Source organism: Astatotilapia calliptera, chromosome 19 (assembly GCF_964374335.1).
Source record: "Astatotilapia calliptera chromosome 19, fAstCal68.1, whole genome shotgun sequence".
Taxonomy (NCBI): domain Eukaryota; kingdom Metazoa; phylum Chordata; class Actinopteri; order Cichliformes; family Cichlidae; genus Astatotilapia; species Astatotilapia calliptera.
This window is the reverse complement of record NC_137440.1, coordinates 28,270,626-28,296,513: the sequence shown is the minus strand read 5'-3', so window position 1 is coordinate 28,296,513 and position 25,888 is coordinate 28,270,626. Positions and strand designations below refer to the sequence as shown.

At 41.8% G+C, this 25,888-nt stretch overlaps 1 protein-coding gene across 4 annotated transcripts in view; it reads right to left on the bottom strand.

Moving 5' to 3' along the window:
- asap2a (ArfGAP with SH3 domain, ankyrin repeat and PH domain 2a) overlaps positions 1–25,888 on the bottom strand; it is a 56,478-nt gene that overhangs the window by 9,353 nt on the left and 21,237 nt on the right. For all 4 annotated transcript variants that reach the window (XR_013903882.1, XR_013903883.1, XM_026153077.2 and 1 more), the window contains exons 3-17: positions 22,551–22,696; positions 20,631–20,705; positions 13,368–13,417; positions 9,257–9,386; positions 8,310–8,395; positions 7,555–7,630; positions 7,388–7,474; positions 6,196–6,299; positions 5,563–5,632; positions 4,704–4,791; positions 3,919–3,967; positions 3,475–3,641; positions 1,903–2,036; positions 1,251–1,345; positions 148–337 (exon numbers count right to left, since the gene is read on the bottom strand). Coding sequence is in view for 2 of the 4 variants with exons in the window: in XM_026153077.2 (XP_026008862.1) it covers positions 148–337; positions 1,251–1,345; positions 1,903–2,036; positions 3,475–3,641; positions 3,919–3,967; positions 4,704–4,791; positions 5,563–5,632; positions 6,196–6,299; positions 7,388–7,474; positions 7,555–7,630; positions 8,310–8,395; positions 9,257–9,386; positions 13,368–13,417; positions 20,631–20,705; positions 22,551–22,696 (1,547 nt within the window). In the remaining 2 variants the exon portion in view is untranslated. The remainder of the gene's footprint in view (positions 1–147; positions 338–1,250; positions 1,346–1,902; positions 2,037–3,474; positions 3,642–3,918; positions 3,968–4,703; positions 4,792–5,562; positions 5,633–6,195; positions 6,300–7,387; positions 7,475–7,554; positions 7,631–8,309; positions 8,396–9,256; positions 9,387–13,367; positions 13,418–20,630; positions 20,706–22,550; positions 22,697–25,888) is intronic.

Here is a 25,888-nt window from a genome sequence, read left to right as displayed (position 1 = left end):
CATCAAGCATTTGCATGAAATCTCTGGAACGTGTGGTGGATTTCAGGTTCATGGAAGGAGATAGAGAGCAATAATAATGCCACAGATTATTATAAATAGGAGGAGAAACGGTACGCAGGAAAATGTTAACATATGTTGTGCACTGACATGCCCGTTGGCCAGAGGAATGGGCTCCATGAGGTCCACCCCCTCAGCGTAGACTTGGATGAGGGAGAAGATGTCTCGGGCCTTCACTGCGTCGCACAGCGTGTGAAGCCGCGACATCGCATCCGGACACTTCTTCTTGGCGAAACGTTTCTCCGTGTATTTGGCTGTGATGAAGTCTTTCCTCGCCTGCCTGGGGGAGAACACGAGGACACAGATGCTCTTAGCATGTCATCTTGGAATATGCCCGTGCCATCAGGGAAGAAAAAAATCCATTGATGGAAAAACTAATCTGCTGTCTTCATTTTTTTAATCTTGCTGAACCTGGAACTTATCAGCTCTAGCAGCTGAAGTGACCCCAGATCATCACTCTGGCCCTTGTAGGGTGGACGCCAGGCATAAAGGGTGCATGACCATATCTTCCTCTCTTCTTACCTCAATGTACCCATCACTCTGGAACAGGCTAAATCTGGAGTAATCAGATCACACAACCTTTTTCTATTGCTCCAGAGCTGAATCTCACACTGAAACCCTTTTCTCCGATTAGTCTCACTGGCAAATGGTTTTCTTAAGGCTATCCAGCTGCTTAGCCCCAAACCCTTGAGTCCTCTTTGCACCGTGCATGTGGAAATGCTCTTATTTTCACTATCATTAACAAGAGCCATGAATTCTGCTAATGTTTAGCGATCTACGACCATCCAATCAAAAGTTAGAATCATTCAAGATTTTCTTCCCCCCAATCACACTTCTTCCCTCAAGACAACACCTCAACACTACCTTTCCAGGTTTCAATAATGCATTAAACTGTTCTTTCAGAAGTCGCCTTAATTGTTCTCACTCTGAGGATCAAAAACAGCTTTTGTGATTATGATAAAAAGTTGATCAGATTTCAGATTCTTTTCTTAGTTTTTTTTTAAAACAGAAGAGATAATCAATAAAAACATGTCAAACTTGTTACTTAAAATGTGTTAAAGGGTCACATAAAAGGATCGCAAATCGATGTGTAGAGTGTAAACTGAGATCAGTGAGGAGACGGGAGCAGCAGAAGAGCTATGGAGGTGAGGTGAGGGGATAGAGGAAGAATGGAGTGTGAGGGGGTGACTTACATGTCACTGGCCGGGTTGGGTTTCACCACGTTTTCAGCGCTTAAACAAGCCTCCATGATTTCATTAAAGCCTACATTCCCCACATTCTTGGCCAGCTGTGGAACACGAACACACACACACACACACACACACACACACACACACACACACAGTAATTAAAACTAGTTATGTGTCATTTTCTGAGCCACATCGATTAACTCAAAAGTCATCAGCTCCAATCACGCCCCCACCGGGAGGCAGGAGACATCCTGAGCTCCAAGTGTGGAGCCTCACAGACTCCACAACGCCCCGTCTGACTGTGGCCAACATGACTGGCGTCTTAACACCAGGGAAAGCAATGATGGCTGGAAGCATTTAATCCCGACCGTCCCTTAGGCAGTAAATCACTACTCCAAACGGTGATTAGAAAAGCCAAACAAAATCTCAGCTATTCTGAGTGTGCAGACTTCCAGAGGTCTTTTAAAGAGGAAGACGCAAAAGGCACTGTAAGGCTTCTCATTTTCACCCAATCTTTATTTACTGTCCACCTGTCCTTAAAATCTCCCTCTATTTTTTCCCTTTCTTGTTTCATTTTCCAAGCTTATCCTGCTTAAAATATTCCAGAGAGCTCTGGATAAGAAAAAGAGGAACAAGAAGATGGGTAGTGATTTACCAAGAGCTCTGAGGTGCTGAGTACATCCAGTGTGAGGGACTGGATCCGCGAGTAGTGGACTCCCAGCTCCCTGTGTATCCCTGAGCATTCAATGCAGGTGAGGATGCCCAGGTTGGTGGATAGCCATGTCGGGTCTGTTAAGGGGTAAAAAAGGAAAGATCATTGTAAAGAAAATGGAGAAAAAGGGACATAAACAATGCATGAGTGACATGAGAGAGGAGTGTATGTGGGTGAAAAGCACTGAAGCAGAAGTCACTTCAGCAGCCTGTGAGCCAACTTTGATGTGTCCTTGTGGAAATCCAATGGCTGCCTGAAAAGCCTTTTACTAACACTAACACACTGTCACAGGAAAGTGACCGAGCTGGACTGCTTACTCTGTGCATGTGTAGGTATATGTGCCTGCCGTACGTACATACTATAATAAAGTACAGACCTGTGGTGGGGGTATTTCATGGGTTTGGGGGATTTCACAAAACTAATTTCAAGGTTGTGGCAGAATATTTCCTCAGGGGAACCACTCTAAGAGTTTTCAATACGAGGAATTTATACCACTGGTGTGCATGAATTACACTACCCGCTCCCCGTAAGTACTGTATACTACATTAAATTACAGCAAACACTTTGCCAAAGCAGTGTGCACATGTCTGATCTGCCTCCAGGCAGGCTTCTAAGTGTCCGCTGCCTTTAGGAATCGAGGATACAAGCGGAAGGATGTTAAAGTCATTGTTGCTTTTTCCAGAAAATCTGATCGTGACTGCAGAACTGTGGAGATTTCTGATTTGATCCAGCCCCCTGTGTCAGGAGATTTAAATAATTAATGAAGTTATCGGCTGCTGTGCTGTGTAAAATGCACTCGGTGCGGCTCTATTTGGAACAATACTCTTAGGGTCCACTGTATATGCATTCACTAAGATCCCAGCTGTAAGCAAGACAGAAAAAAAACACCTGAAATTATATAAGAGTAATATTTGAAGCTAAATGTAAAGACTTAAAAATCTTTAATCCGAATGATGTTTAAGGAATTGAAGAAATCGGAAGATCCTCATGACTGGAGACCCACCAACTATGTGCGCACGCCAGCCTACTAAAATTTGAGATCGTTATGGTTTCTGAATTACTACAATTTGAGGTCTACACAACAGCAGTTACGCAATCGTGTCTTTCCCATAAATCATCTCTTAGTACACGAACACATAAACAAGTTCTTCAGGGAAAAAGGAGCTGATACTGGAGGAAAATCCCAGGAAATCCTGAGTTCTCAACACCTGTTATTCAACCCAATCTGGTCCATTTATGAAAGTAAATGAGCTGGCATCACTATGCTTTCAATTATAAAAACAAAACAAAACATGAAAAGCATGTAAACCTTGTATTTAAATGGAAAAAAGGCATACTTAGTCGTTTCTGGTCTTAAAAAGCTGCTTGTATAAGAGTTTAGCATAATCTAAATTGTGGGATATCACATAATGATCATGTAAGATTCAAAACATAGTTAGTTTTCCATTTGTTTAGGCTTAAATTGAACTTTATTAAGGCATCTGAGGGTTTCCCCCGTCCAACTGTGCCACTCACTCGGGGCTCCGCAGTCACAGCAAACATCATTTCCTATCATCCGCTTGACTTCCCCCAGTATCGCCTTGGTCAGCTCCTGCACGATGTTGTTCTCGCCGACATGATGGTCCCCTTTAAAAGCTTGATTTAACGCCTCCTCCTTACTGTTCTGTAGCACCGAGATCCAGCTGCAGGAGGGACAGAGTAAAGGATCACGGGAGACATGAGTCGGGCAGATGAAAAGAGGAAAAATGACAAAAGGAGAAGCACGGGGAGGAGAAGGGGGGAAACAGGCGCAGCTAAGGCAGACACGGGGGGTTCAGACTGGAGTAAAAGGGCAGTTAATGGGCATGAGGTGGGAGGTAAAGTGACTGAGTGTGTGTCAGGGAGGAAGTGTGTGGAAAGCATTGGAGGTGATAAACAGGCGCACCCACACACAAGAGGAAGGAAGGGAAAAGCACTTACATCTGACAGTCCTGGTCGTCCTCGGCCTGAAAGTGATACGTTCTGTCATCTAAAAACAAAAAAAAGAAAGGAAACAAATGATGGAATAGAAAAGATGAGCGGGAGAAAAAAACTGAAGAGGAAGAAGATCAGTCAAAGAGCTGCAGATATGCAGTAAAAAGCTTTGAGTGATTCTCTCCAGAGGGCATTAAAGTGCTCAAGTGAAAGGTCAGACTGAGGGCGCGCTGCAAAACAAAAACATAAAGTACGAGTGTTTCCATCTTCACATGGGAGTTTTTTATACAACTAAATGAAAGGAAACTTAAACTGTGTTATATCCCTAAAGCCTGAAGTTTAGTCTTCATTTAAATAGCCACAAACTGCCATGTTTGTCACATGATCATCACACAGATCATCCCTCTCTCCATCCTCCTTTCCTGCCATCTCTTTATGACCAGACTTCCAAGCAAGTGTTATTTGAATATTTGTTCGCCAGAAACAAACAAAAGAAAGCAACATTGTAGCCTTTCAATCTCTCTCAGCCATGAAAGCAATTATTCGACCATCATTTTGCTCTTTGGTATTTGAGTCTAGTCTACACGCTGGATTCAGATGCGTCAGACGTGTTAATATTGTCTCTTAATCATCTCTGTTTTCTGCTGCATGGGAAATAATTGAAATCTGCTCAGCTACATAACAAATCTCAGCCAGCTGCTGCTCGAAGCCAATTAAACAGAGGCATTTGGTTACAACAACACACTGGAGAACACAGGCGGCAGAAAGCAAAGAGAAGAGGCTGAACGTACGTGATATGAGGTCAAAACTCCGCTTCTCTTCAGGATTGTGTTTCACCTGGCAGGTGAGCAGGTTGAGTTTAGCTGGTGGCCGGTTAGCCTATGAAAGAGAGACAGATGGAGGGAGGGAAAGAAAGGAAAGGGGGAGAAGGAGAAAAATGAGAGAACAAGTGAGCAGGAGTGTTGGTTTAAGTGTATCTGACTGTTGCTGGAGCCAAACAGAACATCTGATAAGCAGCTCTGTGAGAGATGAACCGTGTCAGCGAGAGGGGTTGACCGAATCTTTAATGTAAATGAGCCGAGTGAACTGAAACTCCGAGGAGTGTTAACTTGCAGACTTTGTCCTTTGATCTGTGGAAAATGTAAATGTGCAGTTCAGTTTTTGCCTATTTGTCATATTTCAGATCATCAAAGCAATTTAAAATCAGCCGGCTGAATATAAAATGCAGTTTTTCAAATGATAATTTAATTCAATTAAAGGGGGAAAAAAGTTATCCAAACTCACCTCCCCCTGTGTGAAAAAGCCATTGTCCTCTAAACCTAATAACCTCAATCAGAGATGGACTATTCAAAAAAAAAAAATAAAAAAAAATCATAATTTAACAAGGGGGCAATCACTTTTTTCCCTTCTTTTGGATAGATTTCCCCTTAAATAAATAAAAATGATCATTTAAAAACTTTAAAAAACACTGAACACACTGAAGTGTGTTAAAAGTGTGTGAAAAATGCTAAAAATTCACTTTTGTGCTTTTTCACTGCAATGTATATGAAGACAAGCAGCAATGATGAGGCTTGCAGACAAACTAAAAGGTTTGTGTGTGTTTTCAGAAGAAAAGATGTCGTCTTGTGTTTCTTTCCACTGTTTGCTTACTGTGCCGTGTGAGATGGTGAGGAATCCATTCTTCGCTGTACACTTCCTCTTCTGCCACACTTTCCTCAACCTGCGACGCAGAGACGGCAGCGATTAGTGTGTCGCGCGTACACCCGTGCAGTGAATCGGTAAAGCCTATGAAATATTTATCATTATCACATTACCACTAGCATTCACATGCATTAGTTATGACACACGGGGTGAGCATGTCTACAATAAAACAATAAAAAGAATTAAAAGCCAAAATGATCTGAATCAATTTTGACAAATTAATGTCATCTAGCAGGATCGCCAAAGTAACCATTGACTACTTGTTATGGACATTTTCAGCATTCAAGATGATCTGCAGACTGCTCGTTTTAAACAAAGCAAACCACACATCTTTTATTTTGCCAGCTCTTTTACTGCACGTGTGCCATCGCTCCACCAAGCCGCTGCATGAAACTGTGCAGGTAATTTTTTGCACAATCTTGCTGACAAACACTCATTAGTAACCCACCAACACGAGAGAGACAGAGGTGGAGGAATAATGAGGCCTCTAAACGCCACAGCCTTCTCTGCGTTCTTCACTGAAGAAATAGTTTGTTGTGTAGTGACTCATCTGATCTTTTGAACGCCCTTTTCTAAACATACCCATCACTTTTCTTGTGAAGGTACCCGCTGCGCTCGGTGCCGTGCTCCTTGTTGCCCTGCGGCTGGTGCAGGCTGTAGGTGGTGCTCTGACGCACCTGTGAATCCTGAGGAAAAAAACAGCAAAAACACAGGCGACAAAGCAGAGCTGTCATTTCAGCAAATGAGGTGCGGAAGGCAGGAGCTACACACCGAATTAGCAAAAAACAGTATGAAGTCGAGGGGAAGCTGCACAAGCGCAAAATTGCTCTGGATTACACTGTGCTTCTGGGTCTCCTGCTCCGCGGAGGATTTTAAAGCAAATATCAATTATGTTAAGATTGCTCCTCTCAGCCTGAGTGATTTTGTGCAAATAAAGGGAAGGGAGAAAATAAGAGCTTGTACACCTTTGAAGTCAGAGTCTGCAGCAGCAGCTGGCCAAATTGTGTCATTAGCATTTTAATCTCATTAGCAATTCTTGCTGTTTTAACACATGCAGCCTGAATAGGCTTCATTTAAATACATCAGCTACCATGAAAGAGGACCCAGACTTTTTTTTTTTTTTTTTTTTTTGCATATTCCTTTTTTGTGGAAACACTACGGGAAACAGAGAGGACGACTTCTGAGTGGTGGAGCGGCTTGATGTGTGCCGATATCAGCAGACACACAAAAAAAGATATGACAGGCCCACCTCAAACTTTTCTCACTGAACGACTACATCGAAAACATCGAGCACTGGAAGCAACGACATCACCACAGGGAACACGAGATGCTATAGCTTTTCTTTTTTTTCCACAAATCCACTTACTCTTCTGGACTTGTTTCACAAAAGGCGGCGGCGGCAGAGGAGAGAAGAAAACAATCTTCAGATTAGACCTGAAGCTGCTGCGCTTTGCAGCATATTTAACAGTTCACTGAGCATCTAGCTGATGAGCAGTCTACCTCAGTTCATTTGGGTAGAGAAGTAAACGACTAATAGCACATGCAAGAAACAAGACAGATGTAAGAAAAGAAAAAAAGATGTGCTTCTTTTCAATTATAGTTTAGATCCCAACCCAGAGGGATAGATTAGTAATGGAGTCGTATATACATTAGTGTGTGCGTGAGTCCCAACTTAATGTCATCACTGAGAGAAGCTGAAGTTTAATAAGCAGATTTCAGCTTGTCCGGTACATCATAAAGCATTTGATCGTTTCGTTTCTGTTGTGGGTGTTACCTCCTTCTGCTCCACCTGTAACGCCGACTTGAGGACGTCTCGTAACTGAGCCAGCTGCTTCCTCTCCTCGTCCTGCACCTGCTTTATCTGTACAGACACAAGTCATGTCTAAGTCATGAAGGAAAGTTTAAGAGTGGACAAACAGGCTGGATTGAAACGGCTCTGACCGTGTGCAGATCTGTGGCCAGTTTCTCTATGGAAGGTTTGAGGTTGTCCACAGCTTTTAGACCGTCCTGAAAGAAACTGAATGACGAAGCACACAAATTTATCCCAGTGCCACAAAACAGATTTACAGTATACGTGAGTAACTTTTTCTTTGCAGTGACAGTGGATCGGGGCACTGGATTTGCCTAAATCCTAAATATATTGTTGATATAATACATTAAAAATAACATCAACTGTGTATGCATACCTCAAACTAAATCTTTACTATTAGACAGTAAAAATATGCTCTTCATATATACTCAATTTAACCACGTGTATCAGGGGTGTCAAACATAGGGCCTAGGGGCCAGAATGGGCCTGGTAAAGACTCCTATTCCGCCCGCTAGATGGCTTTTGAGAATGTAAAGGAGTGCACAGATCTTGAACGTTTAACCACATTTTCCTAGGTTTTACAGCCTTTTATTTAGATAAAAGGAGCCTCATCAACAGTTAAATAACAAACTTTTTTCAACATCTGCTACATAAATGCACGTGTTTTTTTGTTTTTTTTAACAGTGAATTTACAGAAAGGACAAACGTTTTCTATATGATAACATAATCTTTTTATGTTATAATTACAAGACTGTCTGGATGATGATGAACTACCAGAACTTTTCTGTAATTTTACACAATGTGTCAGGTCCACTTAGCATCAAAGTAGTATGTACGTGGCCTACGATGTAAAATAAATTTGACGTATATAATATGCACGTCTTACTTGCACTGTGCGTGGAAATACTTGATGAGGTTCTGCAGCAGATCCACCCCCTTCTTGATCTTGATCTCATTGACTTTGAGGAGATACTGTAAACAGATTGAATCCAGATCCAGGAAGAGGGGTCAGTCCAGGTTCACACAGATGGAAAAGCAACTTTGAAGTCTGAGACTTCAAATACTCATGGACCATCTCAAATGTATACATCGCTTTCATCTCATACCCAGACACTTCAAAAGGGCAAAAATGTAATTTTTCAAGCAAGGCTTCATTAAAATGAAACATCAAAAAAAGGCATTCAGCACATAAACATGCTTACATGTAATGTGATTTTTGTATTCCATCAGGCTGCGCAGTATTCAGTTTTTACCGTTACTTTGACAGAAACTGCCCTGTTTTCTCAACCCACCACTGCCTGTTATTTTCTTGATAAACACTATGCTGAGTGGTTGATCTGATATCCTCGTGTTGGTGTTGTTCCCAGATCATCATACTAAATGTTGTTCCAGGATCAACATTGCAAGTGACCAATCAGAATGTTGTGACGTCATACCTTTGCGACTTCGGGAAAAACCGGCGTAAAACAAAAAACTGTACTTAAGCTGCGTGAAACCGCCTCTGTCCGCCGATCAACGGACCCTGACCCTAACCCTTTAATAAACAGTAAGCAGAATTAATATTGTCCTTGCAACATTGGAATTTCATAAATGCACGAATGGCTTGGCGCGCAAAGGAATAACGTCACAACAATGTGATTGGTCACTTGCAATGTTGAACCTGGAACAACATTTTCATGATGGTCTGGGAACAACACCAACACGAGGATATCAGATCATCCATGCTGAGTACAGGATTTCATACAATTTTAATGTTTCATTAATTCATGTTATATATATTTAAAACACTGGTAACCAAATGAAACCCGTCTCTTGATAATCGCTCCAACCAACCTCACACATCTGCAGCTGGAAGAATCTTCTCTCTTTCTCCATCTCTTCAGCGATTTCTGCCCCGCTGATTTCCGTCCTAATCATCCCATGCTGTCTCGCATGCTCCTTCTTTTCCTTTTCTATCTTGGTGCTGGCAAGAGTGACAGCGTGGCAGAGGGTGTCAAAGAGCAATCAATAGATCCATAACAGCACCGAAAGCATACAGAAGGCATAATGTGAAAAATCAGCCCTAAAGTTGTCAGGCAGTTCATGGTTGAGCTACATATAAGATGAGAAAAAGCCAGCTTTGTAAAAGTGTCAAGGCAGTAGATGGGCTTACATGAAGAAGCAGAAATTCTCTTTATTAAAACTTAATGTTTAGAAACCATAGAGTGTTGATTACATTTGGCGATTTTGAGTGAAAAAAGTTGTCTCATGACCTGAAAATATCGAGGCGAGCAATTGAAGAAGCTCCTGATAAGAGCACAGGATTGACATAACCTGGTATTAAATATGTTACTGGGTTACCTAGGCAACCGGAGCCTGAAACGTCTCCTAGAAACCATCCGTTAGCGACAAAGTGATGCTGCGTGGACGCAGATTTAGTCAAGTGCCTAAAGTTCTTGCGTAGTAAAGTATTGAGCAACACCGAGGGGCGTCGGCACAGGAAGTGATTTCCTATGTCAGTGATCCAGCCCGCTAGAGGACATTCCAGGCTCCAGTTGCCTAGGTAACCCTCTGTGAATCAACTGTATCCTTTGCTCTCATTAATGGCCGCTTCAGTCACTGGCCTCAGAGTTGAGAGATGTTCAAAAAGGCATCCATACGGGGAACGATTAACTCGCCACGCTTTGCTCTGAAGCTCAAGGGACAAGCGACGGGTGTAAAAAGGCTCGGGAATGAAGAGTGGACCGGTCCTGAGATAAACCTCTCTCAACTCCAAAGCAAGTGATTGAAGTGTCAACCAATGAGAACAAAGAATACAGCTGATGTTTGATATTCCAGGCTCTAGCTGCCTCGATGCCTCGAATTTTCACAACTCTGTCACATGTCGCCTTGAAAGTGGGAAAAGTTTAACTCGGGGGAATGCCCACTTTGTTTTTTTACCCGTCATCATTGAATCTCTCCGACTTTCTCCGAATTTGTGATCAGCGAACTGCTTCCTTTGCAGACACCCCATTAGAAATGATCCACCAGCTATGTCAGACAATCATGATGAATTAGAAAGTAATTCTTGCAAAGCCGACTTCATTCATTCCTCAGTAATTCGAGCTGGTGTCTCATTTCGCCTTTTTTTAATCACCTTGTACTGCCAGATGTATCGTGTCCTGAAGCAAACACACCAAATGCGTAGGTGTGTCTGCACAGGAGGAACGCACGGCTCATTGCACCGATTTCACTGAGATGATAGAAAAACAAATAAATAAATAAATAATCCAAGCTGCTTGAACAGAAGTGCCAAGAGTCAAACTGCACTAAGCTCATCAGCGCTGTTTTTGGAAGGTTTCCATAATTAGCTGAGAGCTTGTTTGGGAAATCAAACACTTGTAGTTTCTCGCTGATGACGACAATTGAGATCAGTACATAAAGCAGAAGGAATTAGAGCGCAGATGTCGACCAGGGAGAGGGGTTTGACTCAGCGATTCGATTCCACACTTTTTGCAGGATTCTTTTGTGCATGGTTTTTTTTTTAGTGTTTGAGGATGATTACGTTAAAGATGATTAAGGTTAGCCATGGGTTTAGTGTACTAAAAAGGTCAGGAGTAGGACCTAAGAGACTACAAGCCAATGAGATACATGCTGCCTGACAGCCAGCGCTCAGAGCCAGTTTTTCCCATAAATTCTCCATCTTCCACAGGCAATCAGGACAACACAGAAAGACAACAAAGGGAGGGGGGGGGGAACCTTTCATGCAACAGGTCATTCTTTTGGATGTGCCGCATTTTCTCACAGCATATTTTTTAAACAGTTATGCAGAAATGTGACTGAAAGCTGCGTAAGAGTCCAGCCTGTTTCATGTGCGTTAAAGTAACAAAAGTTGATTGTGTTCATGAACACAATCGACTTTTTGGGATTTCCTTACCTGGATGGATTGAGCATGCATCGAGACATTTTAGCTCACTACCTGATGTTTAACTCACTTATTAACCTTAAACTTAATATTCAAAACTTCAAATTAAGAATCTTAGCAAAAGTAAAAAAGCAACTTTAAAATTTTACTTTCAAGTCCATTAATTATTTAATTAAATATTTTGTCTTACCTGTGACATTATGAGCCGTTTGTATTTAGTTGTACAGTCACATTTGTCTAGGTTTCATTGGAGGTACACTCACTGGATACTGTGTTTAGGTACACCTGGGTAGTATCAGGTTGGACCCCCTCTTGCTTTCAGAAGTGCCTTAAATCTTGAGGTATCAGGTCTATTGGTGCTCTACTGGACTGAGATCTGGAGGCCGTTTGAGTGCAGTGAACTCATCGTCATGGTCTGAGCTTTGTGACACGCCACATTAATCTGCTGGAAGCAGCCATCATTGAAAGTGAGGCAATGTTTTGGTGGGAACATGAGAATTGCAGCATCAGTTTCCTGTTCTTAGCTGACAGGAGTGGTTATGGAGTGAGAGGTTTGACGTGCTGAGCATTCAGAGATGCTCTTCTGCATACTTAGGCAGCAGCAAGTGGCTGTTTGTTTACCAGCTCGAAACACTGTAGCCATTCTCCTGTGATCTCTGACATCAACGAGACATTTTCACAGAACAGCCGCTCATGAGATATTTTCTCTCAGAGACCATCTGGCTCTTAGGTCACCTTCCTCCATTCTGAAGCTTGGCTTGAACTTCAGCAAGTCACCTTAACTGTGTCTACATGCCTAAATGTACCAAGCTGCTGTTAATTAGATATTTGTATTAATGAGCAGCTGAACAGGTGTATCTAGCAAAGTGGCCAGTGAGTGTATATTCATGGGTACAGTGTTAAAACCTTAGACACAGTTAGCACACCACACACAAACAACCTCACACTCACAGACATTAGTCCCAAAAGCTTTTTGGTTTTTGTCCTAAACTTTCTGTTTAGCTTTGCTGAAGGTGCCAAACCCGATTTCATTAGGTTTACACTGCCGGCCTTTGTCAGCACATGAATCTTCAGCCCCGACAAATACAGAGACACGTGTTAGCCAGGCTGTTTGGCTGCTAGCCAAACTGACAGTTGTTCAAATGACGACGGGGCTGAGAGTCCATTCATTTTCACTACTGTTGGTTCAGGAAGCAAAGCACCCACAAGACAAAGGACTTGGAGTTTTTCTACATTTAAACAAAATATAAATGAATCACTTGTGAAAATGAAGGCAAAACACTTCCTGAATAAACAGCTTTTAATGTGGGATGAACCCCTAACAAGGAATTCAAAATCAGGCATTGGGTGCAAAGAGCTCGCAAACAAAATTAGGAAACCAGAAATCAATGCCATGTTGACCAAATACTGTAATTGCTCTTTGACTGAGCCTATGAAATGGAGACAGCGGATAGATTAGATGATCACTGATATGTTTGGATGCTTTTCATATCAGGCAGAAAACTCTATTGATGGCCTCCATTAGCCATCAATGGAGTCGAACAAAATAGAACAAGTTAGGACGGTCGGGAATGGTCACATGGCATCTAGATGAACCCTTAATGTCAGCACACAGTCTGCACTGCTTGATCAAAACGGTTTGGAGAGAAGACGCATTACCCTTTCAGTAAAGAATGTCCTTTGCTGCTTGTAAAATATATGAAAGTGCTATAAAAACTCCCGAGTTCTTTGCATGCACAATCACAAAGGAGTGTCGGTGAAAATGGAGTCTCAGTGTGGAAGTGGAAAAGGTGACAGTGGGTTATTCACATTATAAGGAATTGCCTGAGTTGTTAATCAAGGGAAGAGGCATTAAAAGGGAAACATGGAGGACAGACACAAGACACTTACTAAACATTTGATTTTAAACATACTGCCCAAAATCATTCAAACAAAACTAACTTGAAGTGTTAAACTACGTATAACTACATGAGCACAAGTCATGGACTAACAACAGTGCAAACATCAAATATGGTAGAAAACACACAAAGAACTGCTGATTAGATGCGCTTAGTTTCTTACACTTTTGTTTCGTAGTCCTTCCAGGCTTTGTCGAAGGGCTTTTTCAGATCCTGCGAAAAAACAAAAGGAAGTATTAATTAATATAATAATTATTTTTAAAAACTGAACAAAACCAGCAACAAGCTCTTTGAAAGACAGCGAGACGATCGAGGGTTGAGTAGAACATAGACGAGAAATAAACTGGGACGACATTTTCTTAAGTGGAGCACATGGTAACATTCAAAGCTGCAGGTGCTGAATGAACGGGGTAGTTTGGCTCTTACAGTCTATTAATTGTTTGGTTCCTTTATCAGAACAAAGCCTTTATTGCATCTTCATAAAAAAACAACAACAGACAAACAAAAAAACATTACTCTGTGGTTTTCCTGTGATTGGTGCAACTTTTGGGATCCTCACATACATTTAATTAAGAAAGCTGAGACCCATTGGGAAGTTACTTTCGGACGTCACGAAGGAGAAGCCAAAAAGTTACAAGAAAGACTGACTTCCAAACACGGTTAATAAATACTCTTAGGTCCTCAACAATGAAAGTAACTGATAGTCAGAGCCCTACATGTACTATACATAATCAACGCAGACAAGCGCATCAAGCAGAAAACTCGGGAACTGTGTGGTTACACTGTTAAAATAGCGAGCAGAAATCAAGAAACTGGATGCAGAATGACACAGCCTTCACCATGTCAATAGCAAAACATTGCAAAAAAAATATAGCTAATCTATACAGCCGGCATTTGTCTCAACAGTGAGCAGGAGCACAAGGTGACTGTTTCTGGCATTCATAACGCAAATTCTCTGGTAACGATTTCTTGCCGTCGTGTGCTGCTTGAGCAAAACTCTTGATTAAAGCACCTCTTTGGTCCTCCAGTGCTGATTAAACAGTGATTAGGACGCACAAAGCAGACATTACTGGGTACAGCTGCCCATTTTATTCCCTAAAAAACAACCAATACACCAAAATCAACTGTTGTGTTGTTATGAGGAGTGGAGGGGGGTCAGGAGGCCAGGAAAATCTGCTGTACAGCAGAGAAACAGAAAAAAAACCTAAAGGATTTAGCTGCAATTAAGCTGCTTTAATTCTTGTAATTAAAACATTACAGTGAGCTCACCACAGAAAGCCAAACCAAATCATGCAGCACTTTTCTTCACCTTGCTATGAATTTCTGTTGCCTTAGGTTTTGCTTACGGCTTCAGTGCCACTGTTAGATCTCCAGAGTGAGCTGATCCCCACCGCTGACCTCCACTTCAACAGCAGAGGAGTGACAGGCTCGACCTGTCGGCCCACAGGATCACAACATGGTTCACTGGGCCAATTCAAGGGGCAGGGAGCCATTCACTCATCCAGCTCAACGGCAGAAACCGCCAGAGAAAAGAGAGTATAAAAGGTTATAAAAATCCAACGTAAAAGAACAGGACTGCGGGGAAAATTGTCAAAGGGTAGAAGGAAGCCACTAAAAGAATGAACTGCAGGTCAAGAGAGCAAGTGAGAAAAAAAAAAGAAAAAAAGAGGGTAAGCGGAAGGAAATGTCAGAGCCGGAGAGAGGAGGAAAAATGGTAACAATGGCTAAAAATACCAGACAGAGGCATCACTGGGCAGGGAAGGGCAGAGCAGAATAGGACAAGGCACAGGGGCAAAACACTCCCTCAGAGATATGCAGGCTTTTAGCACTCTGCATCCTGTCTGGCTGAATCTAAAGATGGAGAAGGCGACCTTTTACTACCCAGGACCATACAAGGAGCATACATGTGAAGGATTAGCAGCTCCTGGAATACGTGCCTCACACCTTTTCCTACAGATATACTAAATGTGCAACCTAAAGTAGATCGGAGTCCTTTTCAAGGGCTCTTGATGAGAGGTAAGGGTGCCACTGGGGGAGTGTGGGGTCTATGTACACCCTGGCAGAATCACTACATGCTGCAGCTGTCAAAAACATGTGAAAAAAACGGTACTGTGGATTACTCTTGCTTGTGTTTGGGATCTTTTTTGTGTGTTAGCTTATCGCCTGCTGCAAAGAAGACAGAGGGCACAAAAGACAAAGAACTACGTAGCATTTGCATTGGCTGGCAGCCCATAATCCTTCTATCGTCACAGCCAAAGATGGACCAAAAAAAAAAAAAGCATGTTTTGGGGGGCCTATCAGGAAGAGAAACAAATGAAATGTTACTGTCATCATTTAACAGACTGGCTAAAGAATATTTAGAGAGAAAGGAAGAAAGTGTGAGCAGCAAAAAGACCCCTGAATGTCACAGCGGGATCTTAGATATGATCAGGCAAGAGTGGAGAAACAGAAGAAGGGATGTAATAAGATGAAACTCGAATGTATCAATGATGTGGAGGCTCTTAACTTTAAAACTTTGTAGGGAGAAAGCAGAGGGATGACTTGCAAAAAAATAAATAAAAATGCTTGGAGTTGAATTGATGCGAGGCCACCAGAATAATGACTAAGCCTGTGTTACATGTGACGTGGTGCTACGAAAAGGTTACTACAGCGGAGGTCCACTGGCACGTTAACCTACTTCCTTGTGCTGTTTTTAAATGTCTGCCAATGTCATTTTTAAAAGCACTAATGCTGCAGAGTATTTGGTTTGCAAACTAATGAGATCAGCAAACACAGATCAGTTCTCATCTAAAAAACCTCCAACAGCTAGCATGCGTGGGCGGTTTCGGGTGTTCACGATCCACTGAAACACAATGAGGGGGGGACACAGCTGGACTAATATCCCTCAATCCAAATGCATTAGTCCACACTAGCTTCCCCCCACCAAAGCTCCAAACACACACACTAGGTTCTGCACCCCTTAGTCACTGGGGTTGAATACTGATAAGTTGATATGATTCACGGTGTGTTAGAGACCTCTCCATAAGCATGTGATGAGCGAGTAGACGGCAGGTATGATGTCATGCAGGCATCCGCTCTCACAATTCAGTATTAGCAGAACAGACTGGTGAAATCAACACTTTCTAATTTCTCCTGAGTGGGAGTGTGTCTATCTCCAGCAATAACACTACTGGGCTTTCCACTGACCCTCACAGCAGCATTCTTGTTGGTACTACAGTGAAAGGGCTTAATTTCATTACTGTGCAAAACTTCTTTAGCCACCACTAATTTCTTCATAGCAGCCAGACTTTCTTCTACTCCTGTCATTTTTTTCAAAGTGGTCTTGATCAATAGTTCTTCATGTTTTTTGAAATCTTTCAAGGTTTTGCTTTGGATATTGGCCGATTTTTCATTCAGTCCAGTCCTTGTACCTGACCATTTTCTATAAGAAGGGAAACAAGGAAATAATGCTGAGGTATACCAAAACTTCCACGACCATCTGTAAAACACTGTCGTGGTTTGAGGTGCATTTTAGCCACTGGTGCTTGTGAAAATTGATGGAATTATGAACACAGAAAATTGCCATCAGTTTTTAATTCACCATGGAGTACCATCTGGAAAGCCTCTCACTGGCAGCATGAACACATTCATTTTTCAGCATCACAATGATCTCAGTAAAGACATAATGAGTGGAAAAAAAAAACACACACAGTGCAACACCATCAGACATGGATCGCCTCCCCAGAGAGCACAACATTATTAAGCAGTGTTGGATTATCTTGACAAAAAACAGAGCAAAATGTCACTCAAGAATCTTGGAGAACTATTCCTGAAGACTACATAAAGAAATGACAAAAAGCCTGAGAGACTTCAGGCTGTGTTGAAGAATAAAGATGGTCATAACAAATGCATTTCACATTTTCCTAGCAAAATACGAAGAGAAGAAGGGTGTTGCATTGCCTTAAAATTGACTTTTACACATGAAATCTTGATTCTCCTTTGTGATAAGATGGTCGGGGTTTTTAATCAAGTAACAGCAGTGACAGGTTGTTAAGTGTTAGCCCTCTAATCCCAGAGCCATTAGCTGCTGCCTCTTGCAGAGTGAGTTCATTGCACTCATTGCTGAAGACAGCACTGGCAGAATATTAACAGGGTTTATGTGAGCACCGGTCACCAGAAAGCCATTAAATCCTGAATTAAATCAAATGTAAAGGCTGGTAACTACTGAAGCTGCCACACCGCAGCGTTGAACGTGGAGAATTTTAAGAGACCAAACTGCATTTTTGATCTGCACTGAACGGCAAGAGGGAAGTACATTTCAAAATACGCAGCATACTTCTCATTTGTTGAGGTGTTACTGTTAGTTGCCCTCTTTTGTGTGTAAATTTTTGAGAAATGATCTGATCAAGATATACATTTAGCCTTAAATGCTGAGTAAAGAGTTACTGGCAGAAGTTAGGGTTAATCCTACCTATTAAAAAAAAGGGGGGGGGGGGGGGGGACTTATAGGTAAGACGGGCTTAAGGTGCTAAAACGGTAGGTGAGCTCAGATGTCTTATTCAGGACTGGTATAACATAAACAAGCATTATTTTGAACCCTAAATCATGCAAAGCCATTCTATTAAAGTCAAAGAACAAAATAGGGAAATCAGCACAAGTTCCTTTTATTACCTCAAGCACGGTCTGCTTTCGAAGCTACATTAATAAAAGTGAACTCAGGTTTCCGTCATCAACATTTATTCGAGGCGAGTTTGATTTGCTTGTAAAATTGTTGCATATTTGTTCCAAAAACACCACAACTCGTTTAAAATGAGCGTACAAATGTGTAAATCTTGTTCCTGCTTGTGACTGGTGAAGTACATAATTCCCATCCGCATTGCAATGCATTCCTCCTCGTAAGCTCCTTTGATCTTTTAAATACATTACTCTTTAATGACATCCACATCAGCCAATTAATATATTATACTTCAGTTGTTCCTCTCCCTGTAGTGTAAACAGCCTGTCGTGCATGTCTGGACTTCTTCCTACTCCCCCACCCGCTCTCCTAACAGGTACTTCCCGTGGTAGTGGTGGAATAATGAATAATGAATGGCAATAAGGAAGAGACGAGGGAAAGCCTCTGGGCTGTGTAAGTGAGCAACAGGTAAACATTACTGTACATCTCTGTGACCTTTTCTCTCTCTTTGTGTAGAAGCCTAACTTCCAGGTTTAGTGACTACATCACTGGTGACATTTATATAAGTGTGTGTAAATGTGAGTGTGCCCTGAAGTATAAAATAACCAGCAGCTCATTAGTCCTTTGCCACTGGGGTAATGAGAATCATCTGTGGGCTAATGAGCAATAAGTGGGCAAGCATTGCGGAGACAACTGGCTGCCAAAGCCGGGTGGGCGGGGTGGGGGGGAGTGTCGAGAGAGAAAGGCGGAGATATCAGCAGAGTTAAAACAGAGACGAGAGGACAAAGGCAGGAAATCACAGAACAGAAAAGGAGATTGAAGCCAAAACGACAACACTTGAGGAAAGAACGCAAAAAAAAAAAAAAAAAGGGGGGGGGGGGGGAGGGCAGTTCAGGGGCCAGACAGCACAAAGTGGCCAGGGGTCATGGGGACAACTGGCTTCTCCATGGCAACCACCCTCATTAGAGCCGACTTAACTACATCATACCTCAGTGGAAACCAAATCTAATCATGTGCCTAGAGAGTGAAAGGTCACAGACCACTGTGGACAGTCTGATTGCATTACAGATTGGCAGAGACTGTTGATGAGTGTCTGTCTGGGTTTAGTCTGATTGGTGGACACACATGACCGTCTAGCAGACTGCATTAATACACAAGGCACAGGCCTGTCTATTAAACCTCAACACACTTTATTTCAGACCAAAGCGTGTTTGCAGGCATTAAACATTTCCTTGCTGCGAGTCTTTGTGTCACCCCTCCCCTCGCTTACTGCAGTCTCCAAACGTAGCACTAAAAACCTGCGAAAATACTGAGCTACGGTCTTTTATTCCCACCTTAATTTACTGCTTTTGTTTTGGTGGCATTTCACGGTTGTTTAGCTCTTCCCCCGATAAAGACGACATTGTTTTGACACCTCGTAAAATATCAATAAAGACTCCGTTTAAGGACTATTAAAATAGTTTCCAGGTTTTTCAGAGCATAGCTGCACAGGCAGAGACCACCCCAGCTAACTTCTGATGCACACACAGTTAATTTCCTCTATAAGAAGGCTTGAAATGTCACAGAAAGCACTAAGTTCAGAGAAGAGCTTCAGGGTTTACTCCTAGTAGGCTTTCAAGAAGAAGAGTTTACAGGAGAACATATTTATTATTCTATACCTGAAAGGACTGCAAAATTAAACAAACCGCCCATGATGGGCAGAAAACTATTTTGCTTCTCCAAGCTAAACAAGAAACACACAGTTATAGATTGAACCAGCCAAGCAAATGAATATTGTTTTAGATCTCACAACAGAAAAAGTGAGAAGCACTGCAGTAGATCCTGCAAACACATGCACAGTAACACGTTCTCAAACATTCATATGCTCCGCATTTCTATTCACGGCCTCTAAAAAGTAGCTTTGCATAATTCATGGTTCAAAATAATCTTTATTTTCTGGGCCTTGTTCATCCTCGATCTGAAAAAGTCAATACATTATTAGCTAGCGCCCTTCTCCCTTTAAGTCAAGTATCTGATTGGCCTCCCCTTGCAAACAAAGCATATAAATAGCATGTTTGTAAGCAGCTGTGCTCCTGAGAGAACCTTATTAAGAATATCTGCTCTCACTGGTGTTGTTATTTGCACGCTTGCTGACCTTATGGCCATTTTAATATGAACCTGCACCATTGTAGCAGCAAGACATTAATAAATAATCACTCAAGCTGAGAGATTGTGGACTCCATCCCTCAGTTTTGCATAACTACACAAAAACATTAACATTAATATTCATTCAGTCAGAGGCTGATTTTTTTTATTCTGCAGTTTGATGAATCAGCTCTGCTGCAGACAGGTATATTCCAGGAACTGCTTCATCCACCATCTCTCTCTCTCTCTGTGTTGCCAGCTCCACTTTTACTTTTTTGGGAACAGGAACGTGGTCTGAGATCAAAGCAGCGTGTTATTAACCTTGATAGCTAGACTGCAGCACCTAAAGGAGGGTAATAATTGTCCAGCAGCTTTGAACCACTCAGAAGGTCTCTCTGTACGTCTAGTGAGCCGTTTTCACTCTGCGATCTGGTTTCTTTGACGGATTAAACAACTGCAAGATGAATATGTTCATCAGCTGACATTTACATTGAAATTAGTGCAAGAACAACCCTTAGTGTCCGTCCACTATCGCAGAATAAGAGGTACTTCAGGGCATCATCCAAGAATAATGGCTTTAATATTTCCTCCTGTATAAAACACAGCACATGGAGAGTAACACAAAGACTTGCTGTTTATATGCCTTACCCCTTTGACACCCTTCAGGTCTCCTTTCAGCAGGCTGTCCAGAGGGAAGGTGATGATGTTGTTCATGTTTTGGAACTGGAGGAAGTTGAAGAGAGACACAAATAAGAGTCGAAAGGTTACGTCAGAGATTTTAAGACAGCAGGAGACTGAAAGTCACTGAGACGTAATCCTTTCAGCAGTGTCCTGTGTGCTGCGTCTCCTTGCAGTGGACATACAAAATCCAGAGTATCCAGAGTTTCAGCTCTTCATCTTAAGTAAATAATAGCCTTGAAAGGCTAATGCTGCGCAAATAAAGAAGCCACTAGCAGACAAATTGTAACACAGAACACGTCACACAGGTTCAGTGGAAACAGTCACTAAACACTAAAAATAAATATGTGTAAACATCTACTGCGACAGCATGTATACACAACTGGTCATGTTTTACAATAAAAGCAGTGGTATGGATGGTTTCTCAGTCAAGGAAGGTTGGAAATCAGCTGAATCAGGTCATTCGTTTTGTTATTCTTTAAGCCTGCAGTATGTAGCATCTTAATGAAGATAAGGTCTCAGTCACACAGGCTTAGTTACGTGTTGGTGACCATTTGGCAGCAAAAAACTACTTGTGATAGCTTTAGTTGCTAGCAGGTTGCTGCAGTCGTCAGTAGTTTGCACAGAAGTCTCCAGATACTTGCAAACTACTTGCAAAACAGCAGTGAAACTGTGAAAAATGTCACGCAAACAGGAAGCAAATACTGTTCTCCTTCAAAATAAAAGTTGAAAATCTTCTGGTTGCAGCAGTGAGATAAATCTTTTACTTTGAAGGAGAATGCTCTCGATTTCTGGTTGCTGTTCCATTTTTTCAAGTTTCACTGCTTCTCGGAGAGTAAACGGTGAGTGTTTGCAGAAAAGTCCATGTACATGCAAACTATAGGCGATCACTACAGTCTGCTAGCAACCAAAGCAATCACAGGGAGGTTTTTATTGCGGCACGCTCTTTGGGACTGATTATACTTGCTAACCAGTCCAGGAATGCAGATTTTTTTCCTGGAAACCATGCTTGCCACGAGAGTCACGGACTTAGCTCTAGATTTGTGTGCTTGAGACCTGAATTGATCATTTGTTCAACTGTAGGAGATCCTCTCTAACACTGTCAGATCTTACTATACAAAGTGACTGTTATTGTGAATCGGTGGCATCTAAACAAAAGTGAATTGAACGAAATGCTATTAAGATTTTAGTCTGAAACGGATTCAGGAATCTTTAAGCTTGTGAGAAAACATCGAGTGAAGGTGCAAAAGGGTTAATTACACATAGCTCAGTGTCTTGGGTATAAAAATTCCACCACCCTTGGTATCATTTTCATATTTAATCACATTTCAAACTTGTTAAAGACACAAATTCTGCCTTTAACTCGGCTGTTTCCAAGCTGCTATAAAGGCCAGCCCCTACACGCAATCTAGGAACCCAGTGCTTTCTTAAGCTATTGGAGATTACATCTTCACATCCAGGTCAGGCAGAAGCTCATATTTCTTTAATATAAGACGCTGAGATCACACCAACACAAAATCTAAAGCTCCTGTTCTCGGTATGAGCTGATAAAGTGTGCGAGGGGAGCGACAGACCTCACAAGATGGAGTCAAATTTTTTTAATAAAGCGTTGGCTTTCACACAAGACCTGGGCTTAACAGATCAGGCAGTATTAGATCCAGGAGATATTTGGTGTTGCACTGGCTCTTCGGATGTCTTGATGGAAAAACTAGGGCTATGTCCTCAGGGCTTTAAGTTCAAGCTGGACTTGGTGTGTGATCAGTGTGTGTTAGAGAACACACACACACGGTGGAATAAACACAGTTAAGGACAGCATGAAAATTTGTCTTTGTCCCAGAGGACTTTACCCACCCACACATACAGCCACATACACACACAGTGTGAACTCACAAGGTTTTTGAAAAGCGCTGTGAGCTCCTTGGTGAAGACGGAGAACTTGAGAAAAGCCGAGCCCAGATCAGGATCGTCTCTGTACACACAGTTTTCTCCAAACTTCTCCAGGGCCTGAGTGTACTGCTCCTCATTTTCTACATGTGCTGAAAAACACACATATATACACACAGATTAACCAAAGTCTTTTTCTCTCTGATCCTAACAAGTTAAAAGTCAATCAATAAGTATTAATAATGCATGGTGATAGTCTTCCAGTGTAAAACAATCCAGTTTCCTTCCATTACACGGTTTTCCTCACACATCTATAGTGAAGGTGGTCAGCAGGGACGGACCAAAAGAGATACTCACCCCCGGCACAAACCATAAATTCTACAAATTAACCCTACATGTTGATAAAATGTTTCAGTCAAGTTATAGTTGCAATCATTTTTGGAAAGAAGAAAAAAAAAAAAAAGGATGGGACAGACCAATGAGGCTATGGTGAATTATAGAGACCAACAATACAGGAGTTAATATTTGTTATGTGCAATAATAATATGTTTACGTGTTTGTGGTATTACAAACAGTGCCCTCTGGTGGACAAACTAGTCAACATCCACACTCATAACATGGTTGAAGGGTGTTTCTCCAGTCTCTACTTCAGTTTTTTAAATTTTCCCTTTAATGACTGATATAACTGGCGATACCAATAGATGGACAAATGGCTAATATCTGCTGCCTGATAAATTGGTCAGACTCTATCCAGAGAAGTGTGTTTTCTTGGTAGGCTACAGTGTGTCTACACCCACTGGGCATACTCATATTTTATAGGTCGTACAAATACAAATGATGAGATAATTAGCCTAAACAGAATGATACACAGAGAGAGCAAATGTTCAAATGATATGCAATAATAATATTATAAGGCCAAGCGTGTTTGTGCTTTCACTCACGTTTTTGAGAACTGGTCCCTATCTGAGGGTTATTTTTCAGCATTTGCTTTCATCTGTAGCAATGAACTCTTTTATCTTCTCCCCGCCTGCCATCTTTCCTCTTCCTACAATACCGTCCTTTTCACTCGATGGCATCGATGGACTTGATTTTGTCTTCATTGTCTTCATGCTAAAGACTGAACAATGTTGGGTGGGAAAACTGCAGTAGATCAGCAGTTTCTTTTATCGTTCTTCCCAATTTTGACACTAAAATTGACTGATGAATGCTTATTGTAACAATAAATGACAGAAATAAGGAAAAAAGGACAACTGGTCCCTTTTAAATGTGTTACATATACTTTAGCTATCATCTAGGCAAGGTCTTTATATAATATTTTGCCAATCTTATCTAGATTTTGTTGCCAGTGAGTTGCTTGTGCAGACCTGGGATGTATGTATGCAAATCCTGACAGTTAGTAATCAGTAAACCACCAACTCCGGTTCACTGTTCACAGTCGTCCAAAAGCACGAGATTGCCACCAGGAAATATCCTAGTGCCCGTGTGGTGAAAGGCTGCAAGAGAGAGCAAGCTGGACTACTACACGTAATGTTAGCATCTGATGGTTGCCGGGCTCGGTCACTATGTGCAACAGTTCCCACTAAGCCGATATCCCAGCGACCCTGTGGCAGCACTGATCACCACTGATTGAACTGGTCCGGAGACGGCCCAATCTCAAGTTTTCTTTAATTTACTCAAATCCTCACTAAGGTTGTCAAAAAGAAAAAAAAATGTATCAATACTCAAATATTAATAGAGAATAAACACTGATATTAAATTAAACAAGGTCAGGAAAATTCCCATTTCAATACCACTGAATAATTAACCAGTTATCAGAAATGTTAACCACAACAATTTATCCAAAGTTCAACTTTTATGCTCTTCTAACTTAAGTTGTTGTGACTTTAGGTATTGTGTTGTTGTACCCTTGGTTTATTACTAGGTTTTGTAAAGAAATGTTCATAATCTGTAAAATGAATGAAACCTCTGATGATAATCTGAAATTATTTTGTTAAATCTGGGGTGAAACTTCCTTGTGGTATCGAAAAATGTTATTGAGTGTTTTCCTGGGTATTGTGACAATACCATCGTGTCAAGCTTGCCATCCGGTTTTCAATGTAATCCGCAAGACACACACAAAAGGCCTCCCTCATCTAATGCCGCCTGCTGCCCCAAAATCTCAGAGTGCGTCTAAAATCGGTTTAATGTACCACAAGGTTAGGCCTAGGAGATTCCACTTAATGCACTTCACGCCACACTAGGCTGCTGATAACAACCAATGCCACTGGGATAGCCGTGGAGCCAGGGATGGAGCGCCAGGGGACTGTTGCTATGACGACAACTTGCAGAGAAACGCAACAGAGGTGGAAGTAGGAACAACTGAAAGAAAAAAAAAAAAATAAGGGGATGCGGTGGTGGTGGGGGGGTCTGAAATTGTGAGGATGCATGCCAAAAGACACCTGCAACCACATTATGACTCAGCATTTAAGAGGTAACACACACACACACACACACACACACACACACACACACACACACCGAGCAACTGCACAGATGTTCCAGGTAACTAGATAAGCTCACGTCTTGGCCGCTGACGTATCCATCAGGTTATTAAAAGGGAAGAGCTGAAAGCCTGAGTCACTACCTGCAGGCATGCTCACGAGACGAATCTAATTTAAGCCACAAAATATCATCTGACGCAATAACAGAGGTCGATGATAAGAAAGCTGCCGCGAGACTCACAAGGGAAGTGGCAAAATGAGAAGCCTGGCGAGTATGTGTTATAATGAGACTTTCCCCCCTCTGTCTGTGGTCTGTGCAGAAATAAAAGACCTACAAAAATAAATAAAGGGGGAAAAAAACGATCTCATGTTTCGATAAAGTGATCAATTCTTCATCCAAAAAACTAAATAAATAAAAAACCAAAAGCACCAAATCCTCTTTTACATAACAAAGACCTGCAGTGAGATGTACCACACAAAGATGTAGTAAACTTCAATCACAGTCATGTGTCAGAAACCGACCACTGCCACACATCCACAGCCCGCTTTCCAAATCCGCTCCAGCTGTTTAGCTCAGCCAGGTTTCGAGCCAACAGGGCGGGGTCCTGTTGTTGTTTTTGAAGTGGCACATGAGAGCCCTACTCAAAGCTGACAAATAGCACAAACCCCTCCAGGGCAGCTTAGTGACTACATGTGTATTTGTTGTAACATGACCCAAACATGTCGTGCATGCAGCCCCGTAGTACAGAGCAGAGGGCGTGTGAGTTTACGTGGCAGGAAAAAACCCAACAAAGGACAGGAGAGACATTTTCCTGTAGTTTACACTGCAAACACAACCTGCTAATTCCTTGTTTACCTACAGAT